The 24,232-nt window shown below is 49.6% G+C and overlaps 2 protein-coding genes across 3 annotated transcripts; both read left to right on the top strand.

Moving 5' to 3' along the window:
• Positions 1-825: 825 nt before the first annotated feature.
• Positions 826-2,426, top strand: HOXA13 (homeobox A13). The gene is made up of 2 exons (XM_063323904.1): positions 826-1,532; positions 2,165-2,426. Exons 1-2 carry the CDS (start codon positions 860-862, stop codon positions 2,407-2,409), a joined length of 918 nt encoding a protein of 305 aa, XP_063179974.1. The 5' UTR covers positions 826-859; the 3' UTR covers positions 2,410-2,426.
• Positions 2,427-8,705: 6,279 nt separating this feature from the next.
• On the top strand, positions 8,706-21,549 carry HOXA11 (homeobox A11). Of its 2 annotated transcripts, XM_063325077.1 has the most exons (4): positions 8,706-9,328; positions 16,746-16,980; positions 17,175-18,082; positions 19,537-21,549. In XM_063325077.1, the coding sequence occupies exons 3-4, from the start codon at positions 17,416-17,418 to the stop codon at positions 19,767-19,769; spliced, it is 900 nt and encodes a 299-aa protein (XP_063181147.1). In that variant the 5' UTR covers positions 8,706-9,328; positions 16,746-16,980; positions 17,175-17,415; the 3' UTR covers positions 19,770-21,549. The 2 variants fall into 2 exon arrangements, with proteins under 2 accessions (XP_063181147.1, XP_063181148.1); XM_063325078.1 differs by lacking the exons at positions 8,706-9,328; positions 16,746-16,980 and having other exon boundaries at positions 16,993-18,082.
• The last annotated feature ends 2,683 nt before the right edge of the window (positions 21,550-24,232 follow it).

Below are 24,232 nucleotides of genomic sequence, written 5' to 3'. Positions count from 1 at the left end.
TTCCTGGTCTGGTCCTCTTATCTGACTTCTGAGGCTTGTGGCGAGAGGAGCGAGATGGGTCTTGGGCTTTCGACGGGCGGGAAGGAAGGAGGAAAACACCCAGAAAGGACCCCGGGAGGCTCCACTTCGAGAGCCTTATCTGGCCCGGTTGCAGCTTGCTGCGGGCTCCCCGCACCGTCCGGCCGGCGCCCCGCCGGTGCTCCCCGGGGAGAGGCGGCGGTTCAGGCCGGGGGGAGGAAGGGGGTCGATGGGGTGCGGCTCATTCCTCCCCCACCCCACCCCCTCCCGGAGATGAGGGGAGGCCTCCGGGGCTTCCACGGCGCTCGGGGCGGGGAGGGCCGGAGGAAAGCGGCACAAGGGGAGAAATCAGGCGGGGGGTGTCCGAGGGGGGAGCCCCGCACCTCGGGGAACGCGCTGCGGCAACAACGGGGCCAAAATGCTCACGCCTCGGTGGCGAGGGGAGGGAGGGCCGGAGGGAGGAAGGAGGGAGGAGGGAGGAAGGGAAGGAGGGAGGGAGGGCGGACGGACGGACGGGGCCCCCCCTCGGCCCCCCCCGCCGCGCCCGCTCCCGGCGCGGCGGCGGCAGGACCGCGCCGTGCCCGCGCCCGTGCCCGTGCCCGCGCCCCCGTGCCGGGACCCGGCCCCGCGTGGTTATTGCGCTATTTAATTATCTCCACTTTATTTCTTCAGATGTTTATCAGCTGCTTTGCATATCACGTGGGGGCGGGCGGCCCAATGAGGGCCGGCCTGGCGCGACACTGGCGCGTCAGCCTTGGTCAAGTCCCGGAGATTGAGTATCTCTTTTTTCAGTCTTTGGGGCTTTTAAAAAAGAGCCACTAGTCTCAATGCGGAGCGGGCTATGACAGCCTCCGTGCTCCTCCACCCCCGCTGGATCGAGCCCGTCATGTTCCTCTACGACAACAGCCTGGATGAGATCAATAAGAACATGGACGGGTTTCACGCCGGCAGCAACTTCGCGGCGGCGGCGGCGGCCAACCCCTGCCGCAACCTGATGGCTCACCCCGCGCCCCTGGCCGCCCCCAGCGCCGCCGCCTACACCTCCAGCGAGGCCCCCGCCGCCGGCATGGCCGAGCCCGCTGTCAAGCAGTGCAGCCCCTGCTCGGCCGCCGTGCAGAGCTCCTCCGGCGCCGCGCTGCCCTACGGCTACTTCGGCAGCGGCTACTACCCCTGCCGCATGACCCACCACAACGCCATCAAGTCCTGCGCCCAGCCCGCCTCCACCTTCGCCGACAAGTACATGGACACCTCCGTCTCCGGCGAGGAGTTCACGTCGCGGGCCAAGGAGTTCGCCTTCTACCAGGGCTACGCCGCCGGGCCCTACCAGCCGGTGCCCGGCTATCTGGATATGCCGGTGGTGCCCGCCATCGGCGGCCCCGGCGAGCCGCGCCACGACCCCCTGCTCCCCATGGACAGCTACCAGCCTTGGGCCATCACCAATGGGTGGAACGGGCAAGTGTACTGCCCTAAGGAGCAGAGCCAGCCGCCTCACCTCTGGAAATCCACCCTCCCGGGTAATACACCTGCATGGCTCCCCCTGTCCCCCCCATCCCCCACCACCTCCTCCTCCCCCGCTCGCCCCTCCCGGGTATCCCGCCGGCAGGGCTCCGGCATCACCCCCGGGCTGACCCTTCCCCGCCCAGCCTGCGCTCCCCGGCCCCATCCCGCCCCGGTCCGCACATGCCCCGGCCCCGCCGCAGCGGCCCCGGTGCCGCCCCCTGCCCCCCGCCGGCGCACGGCGCATCCCGCCTCGCCCGCCCGGCCCCGCCGCCGGCAACCGGGAGAGGAAACAGCTGAAAAGGGCCGCGGGAAGGTCTGCGGTGTTATTTTCCATAATCTCTGCAGCACGCAGGCTGGCTAAATCCCTGCAGCCCGGCGCGATCCTTCCCGGAGTCCCTCGCCGGGCTCCGTGGCGTTTGTTATTATTATTTGTCTGCCTGACAGAAGCGAGCCTTTCCCTGCCTAAAAGCTGTCTGCGGCGGCCAGGAGAGAGGAATCCCAAATGCTGAGCCGGGTTTTAGTAGCTAAACTGGAGCGGGGCAGGCGGAGGAGTGAGCTGTAACTCTAACCCTTGTACCACTTGAAGATGTCCTAAGCGGTTCGAGCGATTTTCTAACGCTTGCCTGCATGGTTTTTTCTGTTCCAGACGTCGTTTCGCATCCCTCCGATGCGAACTCGTACAGGCGTGGGAGAAAGAAACGAGTGCCTTACACAAAGGTCCAGTTAAAAGAACTCGAAAGGGAATATGCTACAAATAAATTCATAACCAAAGACAAACGGAGGAGGATATCGGCAACTACAAATCTGTCAGAGAGACAGGTCACAATCTGGTTCCAAAACAGAAGGGTCAAAGAGAAAAAAGTGATCAACAAATTGAAGACTACCAGTTAATGGATTAAAAATGGAGAAGCAGCAACTCAAAAGTTTCAGAACTTTTTTTTCGTGTTCAGATTAAAATAATTATTAATAATAATTAAAAAGAGAAAAGACAATGAACCTCTTTTTTCAGAACAAGAGATCTGTATCTTTGGAGTTATAGCTTTTTTTTTTTTTTTTTTTTTTTTTAAATATTGCTGTAGCAAAATGGTTAAAACTGACAGTTGTCCTGAAATCCCAAGCAGCCAGCCAGTATCACTGACAGACTGTAAAGCCCACACGCCCAGCCCCGAGAGATACACTTTCAATTGAGACACACCGTTTTCTGAGAAAGTTGTAAGTACTTCTACGACCTTACTATTTGAGAAGACTTTTCGTGGCCACGATGCGAGAGCTGGTTAACGTGAGGAGGTCGATGTGGACACATAAGCTGGTTTTCTTCCATTGCAATCCAAACTGTATGTTGAATGACTGCTCAGGTAAACCATAGTGAAAAAAAAAATGTACAATTACTGTATGTTTTTAAGCAATGCGTTTAATGTCAAAAAGTAATAATAAACCTCGAAGGTACTGAATAAGGATTTCAGAGACATCAGTAATGAAGGAAGCTCTGTGGAGGAACTATCTTGATAGCAAATTTAAAACATCGCAAACTAGTGGGGGTAGAAATGAAAATATTTGCTTGGAGATGCCTTTTGGTTTTATTTTTTATTTTCAAAAGATGATTTGTCATCTGAAGGGGGGGGGTTTGTTGTTTATTTTTTCTCCTGCAGACCGTACAATAGATACTTGTTAAAGGACTCTGCCTATTTTTAAGCTCAAATAATCTTCAAGAATTAATATTCTAAGTCCCCGGAAATTTTAAAATATTGACTCTGGGTGGATACAAAAAACGTGAACATTGGCATTTCTTTACAATACCAAAAAAAAAACCAAAAAACAAAAAACAAAAACTTCGTGGAAAAAAATATCCAAGAACTTTGAACTGAAATACATTTTTCCCCAGAAGTATTTTGATTTATATAATCTATATTTTGATCTATAACTAATTAGTCTTTTCTCCTTGTTTATTGTCTGTTATGAGGCCGCAGTAGAACGTTTAGGGATTCTTTTTACAGCACCTTTTAATCCAATCAGTTATTTCAACCAGCACATTATTTTGTTTTTGTTCACTATAAGAAGCTATCTTGTAAATAAAAAAAAAAAATCAGCGCACTGTGAAAATGTACTTGTGCACCCTCATTTTTTTTTTATATTTCTACTGAAAAATGAAAACCCAAGACGTGTAGATAGGTATAGTAGTATTATTACTGTTAATAAAATAGTCACTGTAACAAAACATGAAAGAAATGCTCTTTATTTTTCTATACCTACGTGCATTTCGTAAGAAAAAAAATATAGTGTATCTGTCTTGTAATTGTAATACTGTTGTCTTCCATCATGTAGCTTATGTATATATGGTGGGGTTATTTTTCTGGACGGGCAGAATTTCTCTGGGGGCAGGCACGCCTGACAACCAGAGTTCCTAAACGCTTAATGTTTAAGTAATGTTGAACAGTGGTTTTGCAGCGGGGCTGGGGACCAGGGGGAGGAAGAGCAGGATGATACCGGTGCAACGCTGCAGCCTTGGCCGGCAAATGGAGTCCGGCGGCCGGCCCCTGGGACGGGGGGACGCTGCCCGGCCCGGCCATGCTTCGGCGGGAAGGGGGCGTGGGGGGGGAGGGAGGGGGGAGAGCTGCGTGGCGATGACAGGACGGGGAAGGCCTGAAACCTTGACCTTGAAGGGGAAAAAAAGAAAAAAAAAAAAAAACACAACAAAAAAAAGAGCCGATTTGTGACCTTGACTTTTGACAGCTCGCCGCGCCGCGGCATCCGCGGGCCGACAGCGCCACCTGGTGGCCGCCGCCGCGCCCCGCCCGCACCTGGCCGCGTCGCTGCACGCACCCGCGCAGCATCCTCCCCGCATCCTCCCCTCACGCGCGGGGACCGCCGCATAGCCTTATCTATCTGTATCTATAATATGTCCTGGACCGGCAAGGCGGAGCGCGCAGCAGGTTGTGCTCCCCTGATCTCTCTCTGGAGGCGGCGGGAGACTGGCGAGGCCGCGGCTCGGAGGGGTGACAATCGGTGTTCAGCCGCTGCCCGGCCGGGGGATGGTCGTGCGGTGCGAGGAGCCGCCGGGCGGCCGGTGTTGTGAGCGGCGGAAGAGTTCGGTTGGGCACAAAGAGAGATTTGCTTTCGCCGCCTGTCTCCTGCGGTGGTCTGCAGCTCTAATTAGAGCGATTGGGGGACCTTTACGGTACATTTAGAGGGTATCATATACCGCGCTAACCGTGCGCTTCTTGCCTTACATTTCTGAAATTCAAAAGGACCCACCTCTGCAGGGATCAGCGCAGAGCCCTTTCCGCCGCTCAGATCTGACCGTAGCGCGTTCGTGCCATAACTTACATGAAAAGTACCTGCAGGAGCGGGATCTGTTTTCCAGGAGGCTGGCGTGTCGGAGGCTTTGCGCTCCGTGCGGGATTTGAGCCTTCCCGCGGTGTGCGGGCGCGTTATCCGCCCGCCGCTCGCAGCTCTCGGGGCCGCGGATCGCTGTGATTATTTTTTATTTTTTTCAGGCCGCGGGTAATCCGCGGCCGCGGAGCGTGGGAACACCAGCTGCATCCCCTCGGAGGCCGGTCAGGGAGTTTCTGTGCCAGATTTCCCCCGTCCCGCCGCGAAAATAGCCGGGGAGAGGTGCATAAGTGGTAGCCGGTTTCCAGGCCGTGCGGTCGGGCTGTGCTTTGGGGTGACAGCGTGCCCCTGTGAGGTGACAGGGGACAGCCCCTATGACAAGGACCCGGCCTGCCCGTGGCCTGCGGCGCCGGGCGAGGGACCACGGGCAAAGATCCACGGGCGCAACGCTGCCCGAGGGGGCAATAACGCGTCCGCGGCGGGCAAGGCCTTGGGCTGCCCACGGCCGAGGGGAGCCGGGTGGGAGCCGGTACCATCCACGACCCCCGCAGCAGCCCCGCGGCCTGGGGTTTTCAGCGGAGCTGGAGCAAGCAGCAAACTCCCGTGCTGGGCTGCCGGGGCCGCGGGCAGCCGCCTCTCCCGGTTGCACCCTGCGCGGAGGTCGGGGGCTGCAGGCTGGCTACGGGGGCCGGTGTCTCACCGACGGTACCTGCCGTCCGTGGGCAGATCCCTACCGGTCTGCCTCGGTCGCAGGCAGCGGATAAGCGCTTTTCCTCCCTCTCATTGCAACGCTTTTTCCAGAAGGCGCGAAATTGCCTGGAGAAATCACTTGCGAATTACACTTGTTCTCGCTCCGAGTGAATAATTCTACTTATTCCGTTATATTTCGCAACCTGTGTAATTATTGCATGAGACACGCCGCGAATTACATGTATTGCAGGTCGGAGATGAGGGTGATAGGCAGGATTCGAGTCCCTTGTATCTTAGGCAGGATCTTCTATTTTCAAACCGTGCCCCAGAGCGATATAATTCAGGGGCGCCTTGAAAGAAACGCACAAGAAGAATATGGCCGACATTAGTAAAATAACAGCTTTTTTTTTTTCTTTTTTTTTTTAAGGTAACTTTTAATCGGAGCTAGCGTTTGAAGATTATGTTTTCACACTGAACTACCTACCGTCCAAATCTGCTAAACATTTCTAGACTGACCGTGGATTAGCGAATTTAAATTCCCACTACTGTTCAAATAGCTCTGCCGCATATATATTTCACAGGGTAAAAAGGGGAGCGATCGCTGGCAGGAGTAAGGTAACGTTTTGGATCGGACCCTTGCTACCATGTAAGTCAGCGTCCAGGCTCTCACAGGCTTCAGCGGAAGGAGCGGGTCGTGTTTCCCGGTCCTGCGGAGGCGGAGAGCCCCAACGGGGGAGCAGGATCAGGCCCGCTGTGGACCGGCGGCGGGACTCCCCCTCCCCGCCGGGGTGACCCTCCCCCGGACACCCGGTCCCGTGGTGTCCGCGCCGGCGGCTCGACGCACGGTCCCGCCGGGCCAGCGGCTCCTCTCGGACCCGCCGCCTCCTCCTCGGGCCCGGCTGGAGGCGCCGCTAGGCAAACGGCCCCCGGGGACGAGTGGCTTGGTCAGGTGAGTAAAGGCCAGGAGCTCCGTGCCTTGCTCACCGGGGCACCCCGAGGGAGCGGGGCTGCGGGGAGCGCCGGTGCCCGGCGGAGCCCTCCGCCCCGCGTCCGTGCGGTGGCTCTGGGTACCGAGACGGGGGCGGGGAGCGGGGGTTGTCCTGCGGTTTCCCGACTGGTGAAAGATTCCCCGTCCGCGGGGCTGGGGTGCCCCCTCTTCGGTCCTCCCGCATCTCTGGCTACCCACTGCTGCACCCACGCAGCCCTCCGCGCCCCCCGTCCCTCCATCCATCCGCCGGGTAGATGCGGCCAGCGAGGGTTGGGAGGGGGGGAGCGGGTGTGTAGGTGTGTGTGTGTTCGTGTTATTTATTACCTTCATTTACCGTCCAAAAGCTGTTGGCACATACATTTTCAAGTACAAATTGCTGTTGTATTACATATTCCCCTCTCACCAATCTGCCGCCAGCGTCCTAAAATACATCCCTAATATGTTTTACAAGTAAATATATCACCAACGAAAATAATTAAGCAACGTGATACGTTACTTCACGACGTCCGTCCCTGCACGCAGTTCGGAGATAATTATTATTTATATTCCCCGCGTTACCGAGAATGTTTTAAAATGGTGGTGGGGAACTTATTGTGCCTGGCTTGCTGTGTAGAGTTATATGTGCGAGGAGTTTTATTTGCAGACGTTAAAAAAAAATGTGCCGGAAGAAGGATTTGAAAGGAAAACAAACACAAAATTAAAAAACAAAGCGTACCTAAACAAAGTAGGGTCTCTATTTTCTCAGCTCCCCGAGAAATTAAAATGTTACGTATAACATTTTACCGGATGTGCAGAGGGACGCAAGGGACAGAGGGAGCAAGTTATTACTGTATATTTAGCGTATTTATTGAAACGTTAATGTCAGAGCAGTATTTCATTCCCAGTGTAAAACGCAAAACATAATTAAAGACAAAAAATATTAGGTCACTTTCACTTCAGGTAACTCTTGCGGGATTCAGCGACATGTACTTTAATTCTCAGTGTCTGCATATGTTGGTTTATAATCACCTAATTCTGGCCGTCTTCGGTCCCTCAGATTTGAAATTCCCATGGACAGAGAGTGGCCTCACGTCTTTGACGCGGGCGAACGGGTACAGCGAATGTTTTGTATTTTTTCCCACTAAGAGAATAATCCGGTATTTAATCTATCCCCGCCTCGAGCTCTTGGCAGTAGCAAAGGTGGTTTGCTATGGGAAATAAACCTTGACAGGAGCATATTTCCGAAAAAAAAAAAAAAAAAAAAAAAAAAAGAGAATGATAAGTAGAACTGCAAAGCTATGTCTTTTTCGGCCGCCTTTTGCTCAGAAAGACTCCCTCTTAAAAAACCCTCGCTAGCTGAGATGGCCTCTGAAGCAAACGGAAAAAATATGGTGCTGAGCATCGAAATACTCAGAAAAGAAAATCGCCCATTGCTTCCAGAGCAACGACTTTATTTTGTATGCTCCCGGACGAACGGGTAAGCATCTCGGCCTTTAGCCTATAAATTCAAGTTATTTACAAAAAATGGCTATGGCTTAAATAAAACCCCATTCCTGGTGCATTTCAGCATTCTCCGTGGGCAGCGTTAGCAATAAAATCAAGACAGCGTTTAATACAAAAAAAATATTGGCAGGCGCTAAAAGGCCGTTGGTTGCCATTCATAGCTTTTAGATGCGTTTTAATGCAGTTTAATGATGATTTGAGGAGATGGCCTTGCGCGTTCTCGGCCGGTAAAGGAGTCCAAAGAGAAGAGCGGGGGACCAGGGGTTGCTTTTTCCCCGCGGACCGGTGGGTGCGGGCCCAGCCGATGCGCCCCGGCCGCAGGGGTCCGTCCGTGGGTGTTTTAACCACGCCGTGAGTCCTTCCTTGCCCCCCCGAGCCCCCTCCCCCTTGAATGCAGTTGATTCATGAACGAGGGTACGAAATGCAAATGTTCATTAAGTCTTTCCTCCCTCCCTCCTCCCTCCGGCCTCCCTCCCGCCTCCGCACCCCCCTTCAAAACAAAAAAAAAAAAAAAGATTTTTTTTTTTGTGCGCCAGTGAATAGCTTCAACATGGCGTGCTGAAAGGCAGAAGCTTTGCCCGTTCCTAGATCTGAACTGTGATTAAACATCCCCAAAGGGAGCATCTCTCTTCCTCCCGCCGCTCCCCCCTCCCTTCCCTCCCCGTAGCGTAGAGGAAAGCGCCCTCTTCTACGTAGGAAAGGTCAAGTCCTACAACGCACAACCCACGGTCATTACTGTACTGTGACCCGGGGTGTACTGGGGAGGAACGGCCGGGTGTCCCGTGATCAAAAACACTGGGACTTTTTTTACTTTTTTTTTTTCTCTCCTTTTCGTGCGGTGGGAATCCGTGGCATTAGACAGCATTTTAGCCTCCTGCAATCACCTTGTGTGCAAACCGCCATCGGAAATCCTAGGGGACGAGGAGAGAGAGAGAGGAAAAACTAAATAGCAATAATTGTACTAATAGTAACAGCAATAATCGTCATTAGCCTGTGATATTGCTGCATTTTGTCTGAAGCTGGCAGGAAGGACGATGTGCCCTAGTGGCTAGATTTCTCTGCGTCTAAAGGCAGACCAACAACAACTTGAACCAAAAAAAAAATATATATAAAACCCCAATTCAACATCAACCCAAGTCACTGAGAGATCGAGAAGGAATATTCTGTGGACCGGGTATATTTAATCTATAAGGGAGGAAACCAAAAAAATGTGCAATCCATCCTCACTGATCTGGAGGTCTGCAGCCCAGCGCGGGATCCTAGCTGTCAGTCACCGTGGGGATATATTTTTGCGCAGGCGAGAGACTTCTGGATGCTGGGGTAAGATTTTCATGCTCTTCCTGGAAGCGGCTGAATGTTTCTCCTCTCCCCCTGCTCGGTGGTGGTGAATTAAGCAAACACGCTAACAACAAACACCCACCCGATCCCCTCCCGAAGCCCCCTGCATGACTGGAGCAAAGTCATTCGGAAGGCCTTTGTGGAGGGTTTCCCAGGCCCCCGCTCTTCCCCCCCCCCCCCCAGCCCACCCACCCACCCCGCTCCCTTTCTCCCACGGTGTACGAGGCCGAAGTGCCGTTTCTGCGGCGGGGATCTGGGTGAAGAAGGCTGCCTGGGCTGATGCTAAATACAGCCGAAGAGCCCGTTCAGAAAAGTAAGACTGCTTCTCCTAGCTTGGGCGCTGGCTCCACCTTTCCCAGAGATGCTGCTTCCCAGCCTAACATAGGTGGAAAGCAAAAAAGGCTTCTTGGCAGGAAAGTGGGCCAGGAGAGGCTGGGGTCAGAGCCCAAGACGCGGGCAGGCTTGCAGATGGAGCTGCTGGTTGCTTGGCTTTGTGCTGCGCCGGGTTGTCTCGCAGAGTCGGGTCGGGCTGCGTAGAAAAGTGGCTCTTGGTTTTTATTCCCGGTTGTTTTATTCCCGCGCGTTCGCCTCTGGAATTATTTAAATCGTTCAAGAGCCGGGGAGGAGGGCGAACGGCTCTGTGCAGAAGAAAGCAGGGGGAAAGGATGTTTAACCTGCTTGCTTTTCGCCATCGCTGTGTGTATCTAGAGAGAAAAATGCCAGCCGGGCGTTGTAACCTGCCAGTTTAAATTAATCTGAACTTCGTCGTAATCGCCTTGATTTGAACGCACCAAGCGAAGTGCTTTTATTTATCCCCGGTCGTATAAATCGGCCTCCCTAGTCGGCTTGGGCGAGGAGTAATGGAAAAGCAGGGTATTTTAAGTCTGGTTTTAGCCTTCGAGATGCCCTCGGGCAGGCGTAAAAAAAAATGATGGATTTTAATACAAAGCCATCTCGGATGGGCCCCGTCTCCAGCTAGGGGATGGTTTATGTTTGAATATGTGAGGGTTTGTAAAACGAAAATACCGTACTGTATGGACACTTGATGGGAAAATAAAACCGAAAGAGAAAGGACGAGTAACCCACACACTCCGCCTGGTCTGATTCGGGGGATTTTACCCAAATTCCGCCCGCCTCTGCGGTGCGGACCTGTGGTGCTGATGCGCCCCGATTTCTGTACGAAGTGATATTAATATCGGCGTTTGCTGAAGAGTCGGGAAAGGGAAATAAACGGGACGGCTGACGGGTTTCCACCCCGGCATAGGCAAGAGCAGCCATATTAGGCTTAGAGGGAGAGCTATTTTTATGGGTATCTTTGCGTGACATATGAGAGAACAGACAAGGAGCCGTCCTTATAGAGCCGGCTGAGCCGTACGTGGGCATACGATTGCGTCCTCAACTGAAGCGCGTATTTTAAGCTCGTGTTAGACAAATAGCTCCCTATAAAGGTTACACAAGTACAGGTACGCTCATTATAACGCAGTTCTGAGAGTCCATCAAAATATGAAGTTGGGGCTTTGAAGTCGTTGATTTGACAGCCCCAGTATAGTGATACTTCCTGTACCCGCCCCCTGAAACAATCCTTGATGAAGAAATGTCTTTACTTCGGTGGGTTTCACGATATGTGAATAAGGATCTCCTATAAAGTTAGCAGTGTGGTACAGTAAAATCCGATGTGTTTCTTGGCGAGTTGGGCAAAATAAAAAAAAAAAAAAAGAAATACCTTTATAAATCACTGTTAAAATTCAATGTGCATTAGAGAGAACCTTATATCCTATAAAATTCAATTTAGCTGAGAATCCCAGACGATTACCTTGACTTGAATTTCTGTGGCGAAGTCTTGGCATCACTGGAACAGTCTAGCTACGACAAGCTTGCCTCGGCGTTGAGGCATTTCACTTTCTGTAGAGCTTTCTGCTCTTAATCTAGAGGGTACATTATATATCTCATAACGCTGCTGTGTCGTTTGCATCCTGAATTTGTAGGCAGAAAAATAGTCGTTTGTCAGAGGCAACGCAGTGGGATTTTTTTCCTCTCACTGAATATATTTCCTGGATTAACAAATCTAAGGTCAAGTTCAAGGCATCAGTTGTAGCAATACTTTTAAATGTAAGTCGACATGGGAATGTTTTGGCGGACTTTTTTTTTTTTTTTTTTTAATGTGTAGGGTAAAGCGGCATTCCGGGCTGCGGGTGAACTTTGCATGGGAACATCGTCTGAGATGTGGCTGTCCGTAGGGATAACCGCGTCCTTTAATGGCACCGCACTTTCAAGGGATTGCTGGGGATGTTCCCTAAACCGCTCTGATTAATTCCACGTAAAATACATCGGCGTGAAAAAGGACTGGAACCTGCTTACTATAAACGGCGCTAATGACCCAGTTCTTTGTGTGTCCGGGTGAGAGCCGGTGGAAAGTGCCTGGTTTTCTGTGTCGGGGGATTATAATCAGGGAAATTTGCTTTCGCACTCGTTTTAGAGCCCGCCGTTTAGTCTAGAAACCCCTTTCCCGCACCCTATTTTTGCCAGAAGTCTCTTGCACCTGTATCTGGATAGACGAGGAAAAAAATGAATTACTGGATGTGCGTTTTCATGTGTCGGGAAAGTCTCGCAGAGCGTTCAAGGGGAGAAAAGGAGACATTTATGGTAGCATAATCAGTCAATCAATTTCTGATACACTTGGTCTTTTGAGAAAATACCTCCTTATATGCCCCGTATTGCCAAATCTGCCTCTATTCTTTTTCAGGCGCAAGATACGAGCAGTAAATATTAAGAAAATTTTTGAGGGGTTCAGCGCCCTGGAGCATGGGGGGAGCAGGGCTGGAGAAGCCGGGGGGAGGAGGGGGGGAGGTGTGAGGAGACCCGGCGTTATGAGAAACTCCCCGCGCTTGTGAAGGCGCCGGGAGTCGGTCACAAAAGCAAATCGTTGACTGCGAAAGGGCAAGAAAATAGTTGTTGAAAAAGAGAAGTTCTCTGTCTGGAATAAGCTTCCTCTTCGGGGGAAAAAAAAAAAGCCCTCGATATTTCGGCAGCTGTGGGAGTCAGGGTCTGCCTTCAGATAGAGCCCTCGGATGTTCATCAGCGCAAAGGGATGCAAAATACCATGGTTGGTCGCCAACTACGGGTAGATCTCTTTGGGTCTGTAGCCGTTTATGCCTAATGGTCAAACTGAACTGGAGGGTTGGGAGGAGGAAAAAAAACAACCACCCCCTGAAGCTTTTCCATCTCAGCGACTTAAAAAGAGAGAGACGGTGACAGAGAAAAGGAAAGGATTTCGTTAATTGATATTAAAAATCAATCTAAAATATTCTACGCCCAGATGAGCGCAGCATTTTGAGATGTTGAAGCCTCTGAAATAATGTAATGCGATTAAATACAACGCAAAAAGTCAGAATAACCTTGACTTGAATCCTGTTTACATCTGCCCTTTCTCTTCACACGTATTCTGGAGTTTCCTAGCAAAATCACAACCATACCGCTTCAGGTTTTGTACAATAAATAGCCTGTCCCATATCACAGCACGGGGCTTCCATCTTGCCGATATCAAAATTCACCTATTATTTAAATTATTTGAAAAATCTTAGCTAACTATCGTAACCCTTCCTTCTATTACAGTGTTAAGGGAACATATTTAGTTAAAAAAATAAAAATTAAAAAAAAATATGGACGGCTATGTTATAGCTCCTTTCCACAACGGACAAAAAGGCAAACAGAAATGAAGAAACGCCAGTTAAGAACTTCTGAGCCCGAAATATTTAAAATCCAAACAATAAGCACGCTTTTCTGAAGCTGCATTCCTGGCAAATTTTGCGAAGAATTATCGCCTTCTGGCCTTATTTTCATTGGAAAAGGTGGGAAGGGGCTGCGCTTTTCGTTGGCAACAACGTTGCGAATTCCCTAATATTACTTTTTTCTAACAAGCCCTTGTAGACTGTAATCAACCCGCAAGTTTACGAACACTGTCCTAATTCCTGAGATATTTTCTCCTGATCGAGCCGTAACACCCCTCACCCTTCCTATGCGAGAGGAGCAGCAGCGATGGAAGCCAGCAATCGTGTAATATTTTAATTAGCTCCCCTTGACGCAAATTCCCTTTAGCACACGTTTCTCCAGTTAATTACAGGCACCCACCCTTACTGGCGAGGTGAATGGTCGGCTTCAAATTTTTTTCGAGCAAAATAGGGTACAAAAAGACAACAATTTAGATGCTATAGAACTTGACCTTTTGGAGACGAGCGGTAGTAAGTTAAACAGTTCCCTTTGCACGCCATCTGTATATATAAAAGCTAGGCTATCGAGGCGTCCTAGCTCTGTTTATATTCCTCCAAAGAAGAGATGTAGCTTTTTTTCCCTCGCTTTGTTTAGCTTAGCTATGGGTAAATGTGCTCACAGTCTCCCCACCTCTTGGCCACGCTTGTCCTTTGCAAAAACGTCCTGCAGCAGAGCTCCCAAATTCAGAGCGGTTTTACCCTCTCTAATCCGGCCGAAATACACGGGAAGGCGTAACGAATGCATTTTGCTTCTCCAAACGAAATGCCTGCCTTTGTTTATGTTGTTTTCAGGGAGGTTAGCGAGGGGAAGGCTCGATTTTCCCCCTTCCTCAACGCGGAAGTCCCAATTACTGTATTAAAAGAGCAATTCAACATTAGACCAAATAATCAACATTGATAATTGTGCTGAACACAGCAACTTAACAGCAGGCTCCCTGCAATTACCCACACATTCCGGGGCTTTAAGCGTACATTATCTCTGTTTCACTTAACAGCAAATAAAGAAGAGAACAGCCTGTGCCTTGGGTGTCTACTCGCTCCCAGACGAGCTGCGCCCCTCGCAGCCTTCCCCATCACCCTCCCAGCTTGTCCTGCAGGCGGAACCGGGAGGCATTTTGGGGTCCCCTTGCGTTGCGAACCCGCTTGAAGAACTAGGCTGCCTGATTGGGGAGGGGGGGGAAGGAAGCAATTCAAAAGTAGGCATCGGGGCTGCACGTGTGCACGCTGTGCAAGCACACATATGCCCAGACACACGCACACCCACGCCCAGGCACACACACGCCTATTTACAGTTGCCTTCTCGCCCTTCTTGCCTTAATTTCCCTTTGTTTCCCAGAGCCAGCCCCCGACCTCTGGCACGGCGGAGCCTCGCACGGCGCCACAGCCCCGGCTGCCGAGAGCAGCGGGAAAGAACCCCATACAAACCTGTGCCAGCTCTGCTCCCCATTTCTAGCCCCCAAGGTTTGAAATTTATTGAAATGCAAGGGCGGGGGCTGGGGGGGGGCTGCAGTGAGTCCGAGGAGGTGGCGTCCCGCGATTAAGCGTTGGGCAGCTCTGTCATGTCTGCTCTGACACAAGCTGAAGTTGACTGCCAAAGTGCTATAAAACCGCAGGTCAGTCTAGAACTGTTTTCGGTTCTCCTAGACGCGCCGTGTTCAATTATAGCCTTAAAAGCCCTAATACAAGTGCAAGAATTTGTTTGCCATCACACAGAGGCGGGGCGAGGCTCTGCAATGGTGGCGCCTTTGTTATCTCAAAGTCACTGAAATCCTTATACATTCCTTTTTGTTTGAAGGGAGGGGTGTCTGCGTGTGTGCAGGGTGTGGGGAGAGATTTTTCATCGACGGAATTGAAGGAGGGGGGACACAGGGAAAATAAACAGTGCCTGGATACCAAAAGAGGGCTTCCGACCCCCCCAACCCCACCCCACATCCCCCCACCCCCGCAAAAGCTGGGGGGGAATTAAATACTAGCAAAAGTATATCATTAAGAAAAAAGCCAACCAGAGCTCTCGCACCCCCCACCCCAAATTAAAAAAAAAAAAAAAAAGAAAAGAAAAAAGAGAGAGGGAGAGCGAGGGAAAACCCCCAAACTCTTTTACAATCCCTAAACGACACTGCAGTCTTCTGCTAGCGGTTTTGACGACATGCAATCTCTTTCCATCCACTTTCTAGCAAATATGTCAAGCTGGAAGATTAATTCATTAATTTCAAGTTCAGCTCGCAGACATGCAGTAAGCACAAGAAGTTCTTGCAGCAAACCAAAATAAAGAGTTCATTACAGGGATACGTCCAGAGCATTTGATTTGTGAACGGTAACCCTTGTAAAATAAGAAAAAGGCATATAAACATTAATGCTAATAAATTAGTTTACTCCACTACAAAGTAATTACTTGATAATATTGAATTTACAGCTTGAATTCAAACGCAATAGTTAACTATAATGTAGGGAAAATACATAATGAGAATATTTTCTCTGTGCACAACATGATTAGATTTGTTATTGAGTCAGTTACGATAAGCCAAGCAATAAATAAACAAATCGATGTTGACATTTAAATACCGAAGATCTCCAGAATTTACTAGAGAACTTTCTCCGGATATATAAATACTTCTACGGCACTGCAGAGGAAGAGGGGGGAAAATCCAAATACTCTTTCCCTAACATTTTCGTTTCCCTTCCATTAGCCTCCATAGTCCACGGGGGCACGGATCTTGAACTGCGTCTAATTTCCTAAAAGCACCGACTTCACAATAGCCTTTTGCCGTTCTGTTTTTCTATTTTGATGAAATCCAGCCGGAACCCAAATATTTCTTTTCTGAAATCGAGCATCAGAATAGCAAAAAAATATTTTTTCCAAGAGCCTAGGGATGTCCGTGCCTCAAAAGGTGCTGTATTCTTTGGCGTATTTCTCTGTTTTCTTTGGCTCTGCTCATTCGGTGGGGTGTGCATTTTTATTGGCAGAGAAGTACTTTTTAGTTTCTGCCCTGTACAATCCGCTTTCTATATCATCCCTTTCATGCAACAATAGTAAAAGTTTAACCACGTTTTTAAAATAGGTCTCCCTGGGTCTCAGCCTTCAGCGACGGTACGAAGCAAAAAGGAAAGTATCTCGGTACGGCAAGTTTGTTCCTAGGGGTTAACAGTATGTCAAATAATTTTAACTAGGCTTCTGGCAATTAAACTCGGAGTATTTGTCAAGCCGGAGTAGCCCAACATCCACTGGTTTTCCAAGTATTTAGCGGCAGCGTTGGGGCGGAGAGATCAGCAAACACTCTTTAACTCCGTGGTCTGCGATTTAAAGGGTTTTCTGGCGTCGCGAATAAGGCAATGGACGGTTTGGAGGGGTGTGAGGAGAGAGAACCTGCGTCCTGGGAACCCGACATTGTTAACTACCTCCAGCAAAGCTTGGCTGAAGCCGCGCGGGGTATTTGAGGTTAATATGTGAGTAAGGGAAGGAAGACACTAAGCGCTTCGGAAGTGAACATGAATGCAAGCATGTAATCTATTCACCATGAAAATCAGTACAGACTTGACCCTGGCACATTCTTCCTAGCAAGGTTTCCAGAAAAACCCTGCGGGGCGAGGGCTTTTTTTTTTTCTTTTTTTTTTTCTTTTTTTTTTTTTTCCAGGGGAGGGGGAAAGACCAAACCGAACCAAAACAAACTAAAAAAAAATTTAAAAAAAGAAAGGAAAAAAAGCCCAACAAAACCAAAACCAAACCACCGGCCGATTTCTTGAGGAGGGTTTCCTGCTCGGAAGCAGCTTTCCAGAAGAAACCGTGTCTGCATCTCTCCTGTGCCCTCCGTCTCGGAGCCTGCCAGCCGGCCGCCGACCGCCCCAGCAAGCACACAGACAAACAGAAAGGTCTCACCTAAAACCCTTGGCGGGGGGGCGGGGGGGGGGGCATTGCTAAGCCTCTCTGCTCCAGAGCCAGCGGGTGCCACGGGCCGGGCGGCTCGTTCTGGGGCAGTGGCAAGGCGGCTTTGTGTCCTCTAAGGCTAAACCTCCCCCCCCCAACCCCCCCACCCCCGGCCAACCTGCGCTCGGCTCGCCCTTAGGCGCTGGCGACGAGCTGTTGCTTCCCCCCGCGATGGCCACAAAGGGAGCGGGGCCCGGACCCGCCGCTCGTCAATGTCAACGTCGGGCCACGTGACCGCACCTCCCTGCCGCCGCCGGGGAGAGCTTTCCACGTCAGCTTACGTCTCCCCATCTCTTACTTCACGGATCTGCTTCAAAGAGGCAGCTGCGTTAGAGAATCATGTTAAGCTCAGCTAATGCGGAGAAGCCGAGGTAGCCCTAATGATGGATTTTGATGAGCGTGTTCCTTGTTCCTCTAACATGTATTTGCCAAGTTGTACTTACTACGTCTCGGGTCCTGATTTTTCCAGCCTCCCTTCTTTTTTGCCCCAGACCCCGTCTTCTCGCCCTATGACATACTCCTACTCCTCCAACCTACCCCAGGTCCAACCTGTGAGAGAAGTTACCTTCAGGGAATATGCCATTGATCCCTCCAGTAAATGGCACCCCAGGAACAATCTGCCCCACTGCTACTCCGCAGAGGAGATCATGCACAGAGACTGCTTGCCTGCCACCAACACTGCTAGCATGGGCGAGATGTTCGGCAAAAACACAGCTAACGTCTACCACCCCAGCACCAACGTCTCCTCCAATTTCTATAGCACGGTGGGCAGGAACGGGGTCCTACCCCAGGCTTTCGACCAGTTTTTCGAGACGGCTTATGGCACGGCGGAAAACCTGGCCTCGGCGGACTACCCGGTAGACAAGAATGGCGAGAAGGCGCCGGCGGCCGCCGGGGCGGCGGCGGCAACTTCAAGTTCGGAGGGCGGCTGCGGCAGGGCGGCGGCGGCGGCGGCGGCGGCGGAGAAGGAGAGGCGGAGGCGGCCGGAGAGCAGCAGCAGCCCCGAGTCATCTTCCGGCAACAATGAGGAGAAATCCGGCAGCTCCAGTACGTATAAAGGCAGCGCCCGAGCGCTTTTAGGAAAGGCAGCTTGAAATCTAGCGCACCGCCGCTGTTAAATTTTTATATGCTGTTTTATAAGCATATAAGGTTTATGAAGGGCCTTTAGATTTCCCCCAACAAAACTTTGTTATAAAAGGCGAGATCACGTGTTTAGTGCTGAAATTGGCCGTGAAATACCCACCGGGCAATGGATGCCTTAAAAAAATTTTTCTTTCTCCTTCCTTTTTTTCTTTTTTCTTTTTTTTTTAATAATAATAAAAAAGAGCTCTGTGGTCAACTCTCGAAAATATAATAACGTACGTTCGGTGCCTGTAAATTCGGCAAAAAAGGAGATTCCGACTCCTTTGATATCAATGTAATCCAGTGATTTTATAAAAGCCATGTGTTGCACCAGGAGTCTAGTTAGGAGCTGAATTCAAAGCCTTCGCCGTTTTAACGATTGTACTAGAATAGCGTTTAACAGATAAAGTAGCCGCCTGAACTGTAGCAATATATTAAAAGAAACAAATTAACCTAAAGCTGGCCTTTTTGTCTAAAGGAAGCCATTTTACTAAGGCACTGTGGCAATTACGTGTTGCCTTCTGTCCAACAGTTTGTTACTTACAATTGTTATTCAATCTGTCAAAGTCTGATTTTTTTATGTGGGCTTTTTAAAAGGCAAAGCTAGTATACGGCTGGGGGAAAAAATACCTCGACAATGAACTGTACCAGAAAAGGAAGTTTTTAAAGGGATAGCAGCTACGTTTAATGTAAAGAGCTCCTGAACCTTGAAACCTTTTATATTCTGCTTAATGAACTTTAAAACCGTAATGGCTAATCGAGAGGAGAATACCTCGATGCGGTGGAGAGCGTGCTTTAAAAAAGCTGGCTGGGGGAAGTGAGGCGCCTTAGCCCTGGGCTCTGAGGCTTTTCCTCGGCTGGGGACGTAGATCCGGGCTTAGTCTGGGGAACGAGGGCGAGATCCGAGCGGGTCCGGGCTCGGGGAGGGCTGGGCGCTGGGTCCCCCCGCCCGGTGCCGCAGGGCAGCCAGGTGATGGCTGCTCCCGGGGGCAGCTCCTTGTGCCTGGCGCCCGGCGGAGCAGCTTACAAAGGCTTTCCTCCAGCTCGTGAAATCCGCAGGAACCCCCCGCCACCACCCCTTCCTCCGGCCGCTCTCCCCGCCGAGGCAACGAGGCCGGATCCCCGCGTCTCGGCGGGGGTTTCGCCCTCCCCCGCTGCCCGGGGCCGCGGCGGGTCCCGGTCCCTGGCTGCCCGTACCCGCCAAGGCGGAGGGCTGGCGACCAGCCTCGGACCTGCCAACGCCGGCCCTGGAGCGGGCAAAACGCGTCTTTTCCATATTAATATGTTTTGCCTGAGAGTGTTCCCCCCGCACCCCTCCTCAGCCCCCGCCGCCGGCCACCGGCGGGTCTCAAACGCTTCTGCCTTTTTTCACTCCACAGGTGGACAACGTACCCGTAAAAAGAGATGCCCATACACCAAATATCAGATTAGAGAGTTAGAAAGGGAATTCTTCTTCAGTGTCTACATAAACAAAGAGAAACGCCTCCAGCTCTCCCGAATGCTCAATCTGACCGACCGCCAAGTGAAAATATGGTTTCAGAACAGAAGAATGAAAGAAAAAAAAATTAACAGGGACCGATTACAATATTACTCAGCTAATCCACTACTTTAAAACTCATAGCGTTTTTCAAGACGAGATTAAATTCAGATTTCGCCCTTGACAAGGTCAAGCCACGGGGTTACGTGGAGGAAGGAGGTGTGTATCTGACGGGACTAGAAGAATCCAAGGTTTTACATACATGTAAATCTACTCTGGAACGTCAATGATGATTTTTATATATATATTTACATATCAACTGGAATCGATTTGATTTTGACACACATGGCATCCATTTCTAAACGTGCACGTCACCTCTGAGTGCAAAATCCATACCTCTTACCTTTCCAGGCACTGCGGCTCACCCTGCTACCGCTTTCGGCAGGCACAGGCGGGGACGGCACCCCTCCGTCCCCGGACTCGCCCACCCCCCGGCCCTCCCTCGCCCCTGTGCTGCTGCGGAACAGTTGTCTGGAGATCGCCAGGTCGAGCTCACGCAACCAGGACCACTGCAGAATATAAACTTTGAGAGATAATCTTTTGTTCTCCCTTTGGCGGAAAATGTCTAGGTTAGAGGCATTACTCCATTGTCCATGGTTTTGAAAGGAGAATTTAATGGGGGGACACACATACACAGAATTAAAGGGAAGGGAGGGAATGACATGGCTACACCTTCACGAGGCCAACCGCGAGCAGTTGTAATATGGATGTAGTGATGGGTATAATAGTGTTTCCTTTGGGGGTGTGGGGAGGGACAGGGTAGGGGGAAGAAAGAGAAGTAAATGAAAGACTTAATTATTTACTGAAAAAATCAGGTATAAATTCGCCATATATCGTAAAGAAACAATCACTGAAAAGAAAAATTAGCAAATTTTAATTAGCTCTCGTTTTATTTATGACAACTGACTATGCGTTGCCATCTTTTCGGAGACAAATCATATTTAAATACTAAAAATAAAACGGCAAAAAAGGAAGTGTGAATTTCTGCGTTTAAAAAGAAACAACTCCATAAAGGAAACTAACCTTCTGGCTTCTGGCTCACAAACTTTCTTCAGGAAATACCTGTGGAGAACGACAGTTTAGCAAATACCACACAACACTTAATTGAAACTTGGAGTTGTGCAATGCACTAACATTGGATCATTAAAATAACTCGATTGCATGTTCGTTTAAAGGTGACTAGTGAGGAGTTTAAACAGAAGCCAAACAATGTAAATATGGTAATTTTGTTGTTGTCTACTTTAAATGTCACGAGCTCTACTTCGTCGCCCAGTCGACATATGCAAAGAATGGAAAGTTGTTCGGAGTTATTTTAAATATCTATAAATATATATATTTCCCTGCAGGAACCAAAGCGTGAAAAAAAAAGCAATTTAAAAGAAATAAAAGAGAAAAAAAGGAAAATATTTAAAATTCTATATCAGTTTACAAAGGATACGGTGTTCTATCGTTAAGGTAATTTGCTGTTGAGAATATCTGAATGTATATTTCATACAGGAACGGTGTTTTACAAGACTTGTAAATAATAAAAAAAGAACCCATGACCTATTTTGTTCGAATGCCTTTTTTTACCCCCCCTTTTTTTTTTTTTTTTTGTTCCTTTGGGGCTAGAGGGTGTGGGATTTCTTTACATGTGCAACGAAGTGGTGATAAGAATGTTTTTTGATTAATAAATTTACCAAATGGATGTAATTTCTTTGACACGTTCACAAAATGCAATATCTTTATATGACATCACTGTTTTCAATATGTATCATCTATTTGTATATACAGTTTTCTTTTAATATGCGAAAGTATTTGGTTGCATGTATACAGTGGAACAGCGCACAAGGAAAATAAAAAAATGGAAACTTTATATTTTTACTCTGGTGTTACGTTACTGCATGTTCTTTTATCCGATGTAACTCTGGGACCCGAAATTCCTCATGACCTTGTTCAGTCATTTGGGGCGAATTATTCTTCTTTTGTGAACTTCGCCGTTAAGTCGTCTCTGCAGTTAACAAGTGAACCTAGGCGTGTTCAAGCATCGTTTCAGCGGGTCACAGGAAAATGAAGTATGTTCATAGCTCGCTGCAAGTTAGGCCTTTTCCTTGTCCTGCCAACGCCGGCAGGCAAGGTCCTGTGCTCGAGGGTTTGATGTGACATTGCTGTTTGCTCCCCGCCACACGCGTCCAGGAGAACTGCTCGGGAAATGCTTGCGGTGTCGGTAGCGTTTCGGGGCAGCTTTTATAAGCCCGGCACTAAAGGGAAGGTCCAAGCCAGCCGACGGATGTGGCCAGAAGCCCGAGAGCCCTAAGAAAATTGTCGTCTTTGAAAAAAAAAAAAAAAAAAAAAAATCCGCATGGCAGTGTGGTGGAAATGGACCGTTTGAAATTGTCCTTGATCTCCAAGGCAGGGAGGGGGTGGACTGGGGCGGGCTGGGGGGGGCGAGGGGGAGGAGGGCTGGAGGGAGAAAGTTAGGAGGGAGGGGGGAAAGAAAACCCCAAACCCCAAACAATAGCTGAGATAGGAATGCGTTTTGGGAAGAGTGCTTGAATCTTTCATGTTGACCCTAATCCTGATCAGGAAAAGAAAGTACATTCTGTTTTCGCATTGTTTACTGGCTTTGAACTTCTGTATTGCTTGGACATCACCCATAACCTTGAGGTGAAGCACTTACTGACTTTGGGCCTTTGTTGACAACCGCCAACCAGCCAGACAACGTCTACCCAAAGGAAATGTTAAAAAATGAGGCGGGGGGAAAGGGGACTTTGTTTATTTGTTTGTCCAGCGTGCAAGGGGGAATGCCAGTTAGAAGGAGGCGGACAGATGGACGGGCGGTGGGAGAGGGACAGAGGGACGGATGGAGAGCTGAATGGCAATGAAAGTTAAGCCAGCAAGCTTCCTTTCCTGGTTAAAAATTAACTGGCATTCACAGCCAATCCCAGAGACAGTTAAACCATGGAGTTTTCTCTGGTCGGGGGTTTTGATTTCCTCAACCCAATAAAATCGCATCCTCTGTGTGGCTGTGACAATGTGGCCATAAAAAAGTGTCCGTGACTTGTCCGCTCGCTTCTACGAAAGACATCGCTATAAAGGCACTGGGAGGTAAACGGGCACTGCCCTCCGCTACCACCACCGCCGCCGTCCGTCCGTCCTCCCGCCCGCCCGCCCGCCGTCCTGCCGCGGCAGGACGGCGGGCGGGCGGGCGGGAGGACGGACGGACGGCGGCGGCGGTTTAGGGGCTGTTTTGCCACAAGATGGCGATCTTCCGATCAATGTCAAAGCCGCCTGGGGCGAGGGGAGCAGCCCTGGAAAGGAAAAAAAAAAAAAAAAAAAAAAAGGAAATCTTGGCCTTTGTTCATTTTGCATCCCTGGAGCCGCACGGGTAATTATTGCACTTAACCGGGCTCCGCGTTCCAAAAAAGCCGCTCGGGATGGCGGGGTTGGGGAGCCGCCGGGGCTTCTCGGTGAGGTTAAAGTTTCCTTAAAAAAAAAAAAAATTAGGAAACGCGCGAAGGTAAGTGTTTTATACATCTAGCCGGCGTGGAGAAGGGCGAGGAGTGTTGCGGTGATCGGAGGGGTACCTAGCGAGCCGGGGTGGCCCCTGCCCCGGCCACTGAGCACGGCGGAAAAGAACCGTAGGGAGGGGAAGCGAGGCAAAAAGTTGGTGGTTACGATGTGAAATGATATAGAAGGGACTTTCGAAGTTGCAGTTGACCTTTTATTTTCTCTTCGTAAAGTTTTGGCCAGGCGTGTGGAAAATCCACGTTATCTGGAAATATTTTTTTTTCAGAGTAACTCGTAGCTTTCTTCCAGTTATAAAAAAATTGTAGCACTGGAAATATTATGAAACTTGACATTTATGTGTGGAACAGTAGGTGTCTTCAATCAAATAGATCTATGGCAACACAGACTGCAAATGACAGATAATTCTGGCGATCTTATTGGACTTGAACTGTAGTTTAGTTAGGGTCGTTTGGTAACTTTAAGGAGTAGTCTGCTTCCTCGCAGCTGGACACAGATAGTGGTAAACAAGTTTTGACACACTTATGCTAAAAATTATTCATATGGTTGCATATTAAGTCAATGTTCATGCAAGACCAGGTTTGGATTCCATCTATCTATCTATCTATCTATCTATCTATCTATCTATCTATCTATCCATCCCTCTTTCTAAACCAGCACATGTGCTGTAAACAAACAATAGTCACACATTCTCATGTGCTCAGGGCTGCACTGGGTTGTAGCTTTGAAACTCTATCCTCTCTACGAGTATCCCTAACTCCAGGTTACTTTTCTCGCCCATAAAAGTTTCACATGTTTTTGTTATGTCTCCATTTGAGAAGGGCGGGAGGGAAGGTGGTATTATATGGAGGAGATACTGGTTTGGCTACATATTTTAATCCACGTGTTTCTTAGGAGAGGGTATACAATTTTTAAATATCTGTCTGGAAAAAAAAAATTAAAAAAACCCGGTTCATTATGCCTTTGCTCTGGTATGTAAAGCAGTGCAACTCGGCTGCAGTATTTTTTTAGAAAGCGCCCTTTAAAATCGT

The sequence above is a fragment of the Chroicocephalus ridibundus genome, chromosome 2 (genome assembly GCF_963924245.1).
Source record: "Chroicocephalus ridibundus chromosome 2, bChrRid1.1, whole genome shotgun sequence".
In the NCBI taxonomy this organism is placed as follows: Eukaryota; Metazoa; Chordata; class Aves; order Charadriiformes; family Laridae; genus Chroicocephalus; species Chroicocephalus ridibundus.
Note: the sequence above shows the minus strand (reverse complement) of the source record. Positions and strands in the feature narration are given on the sequence as shown.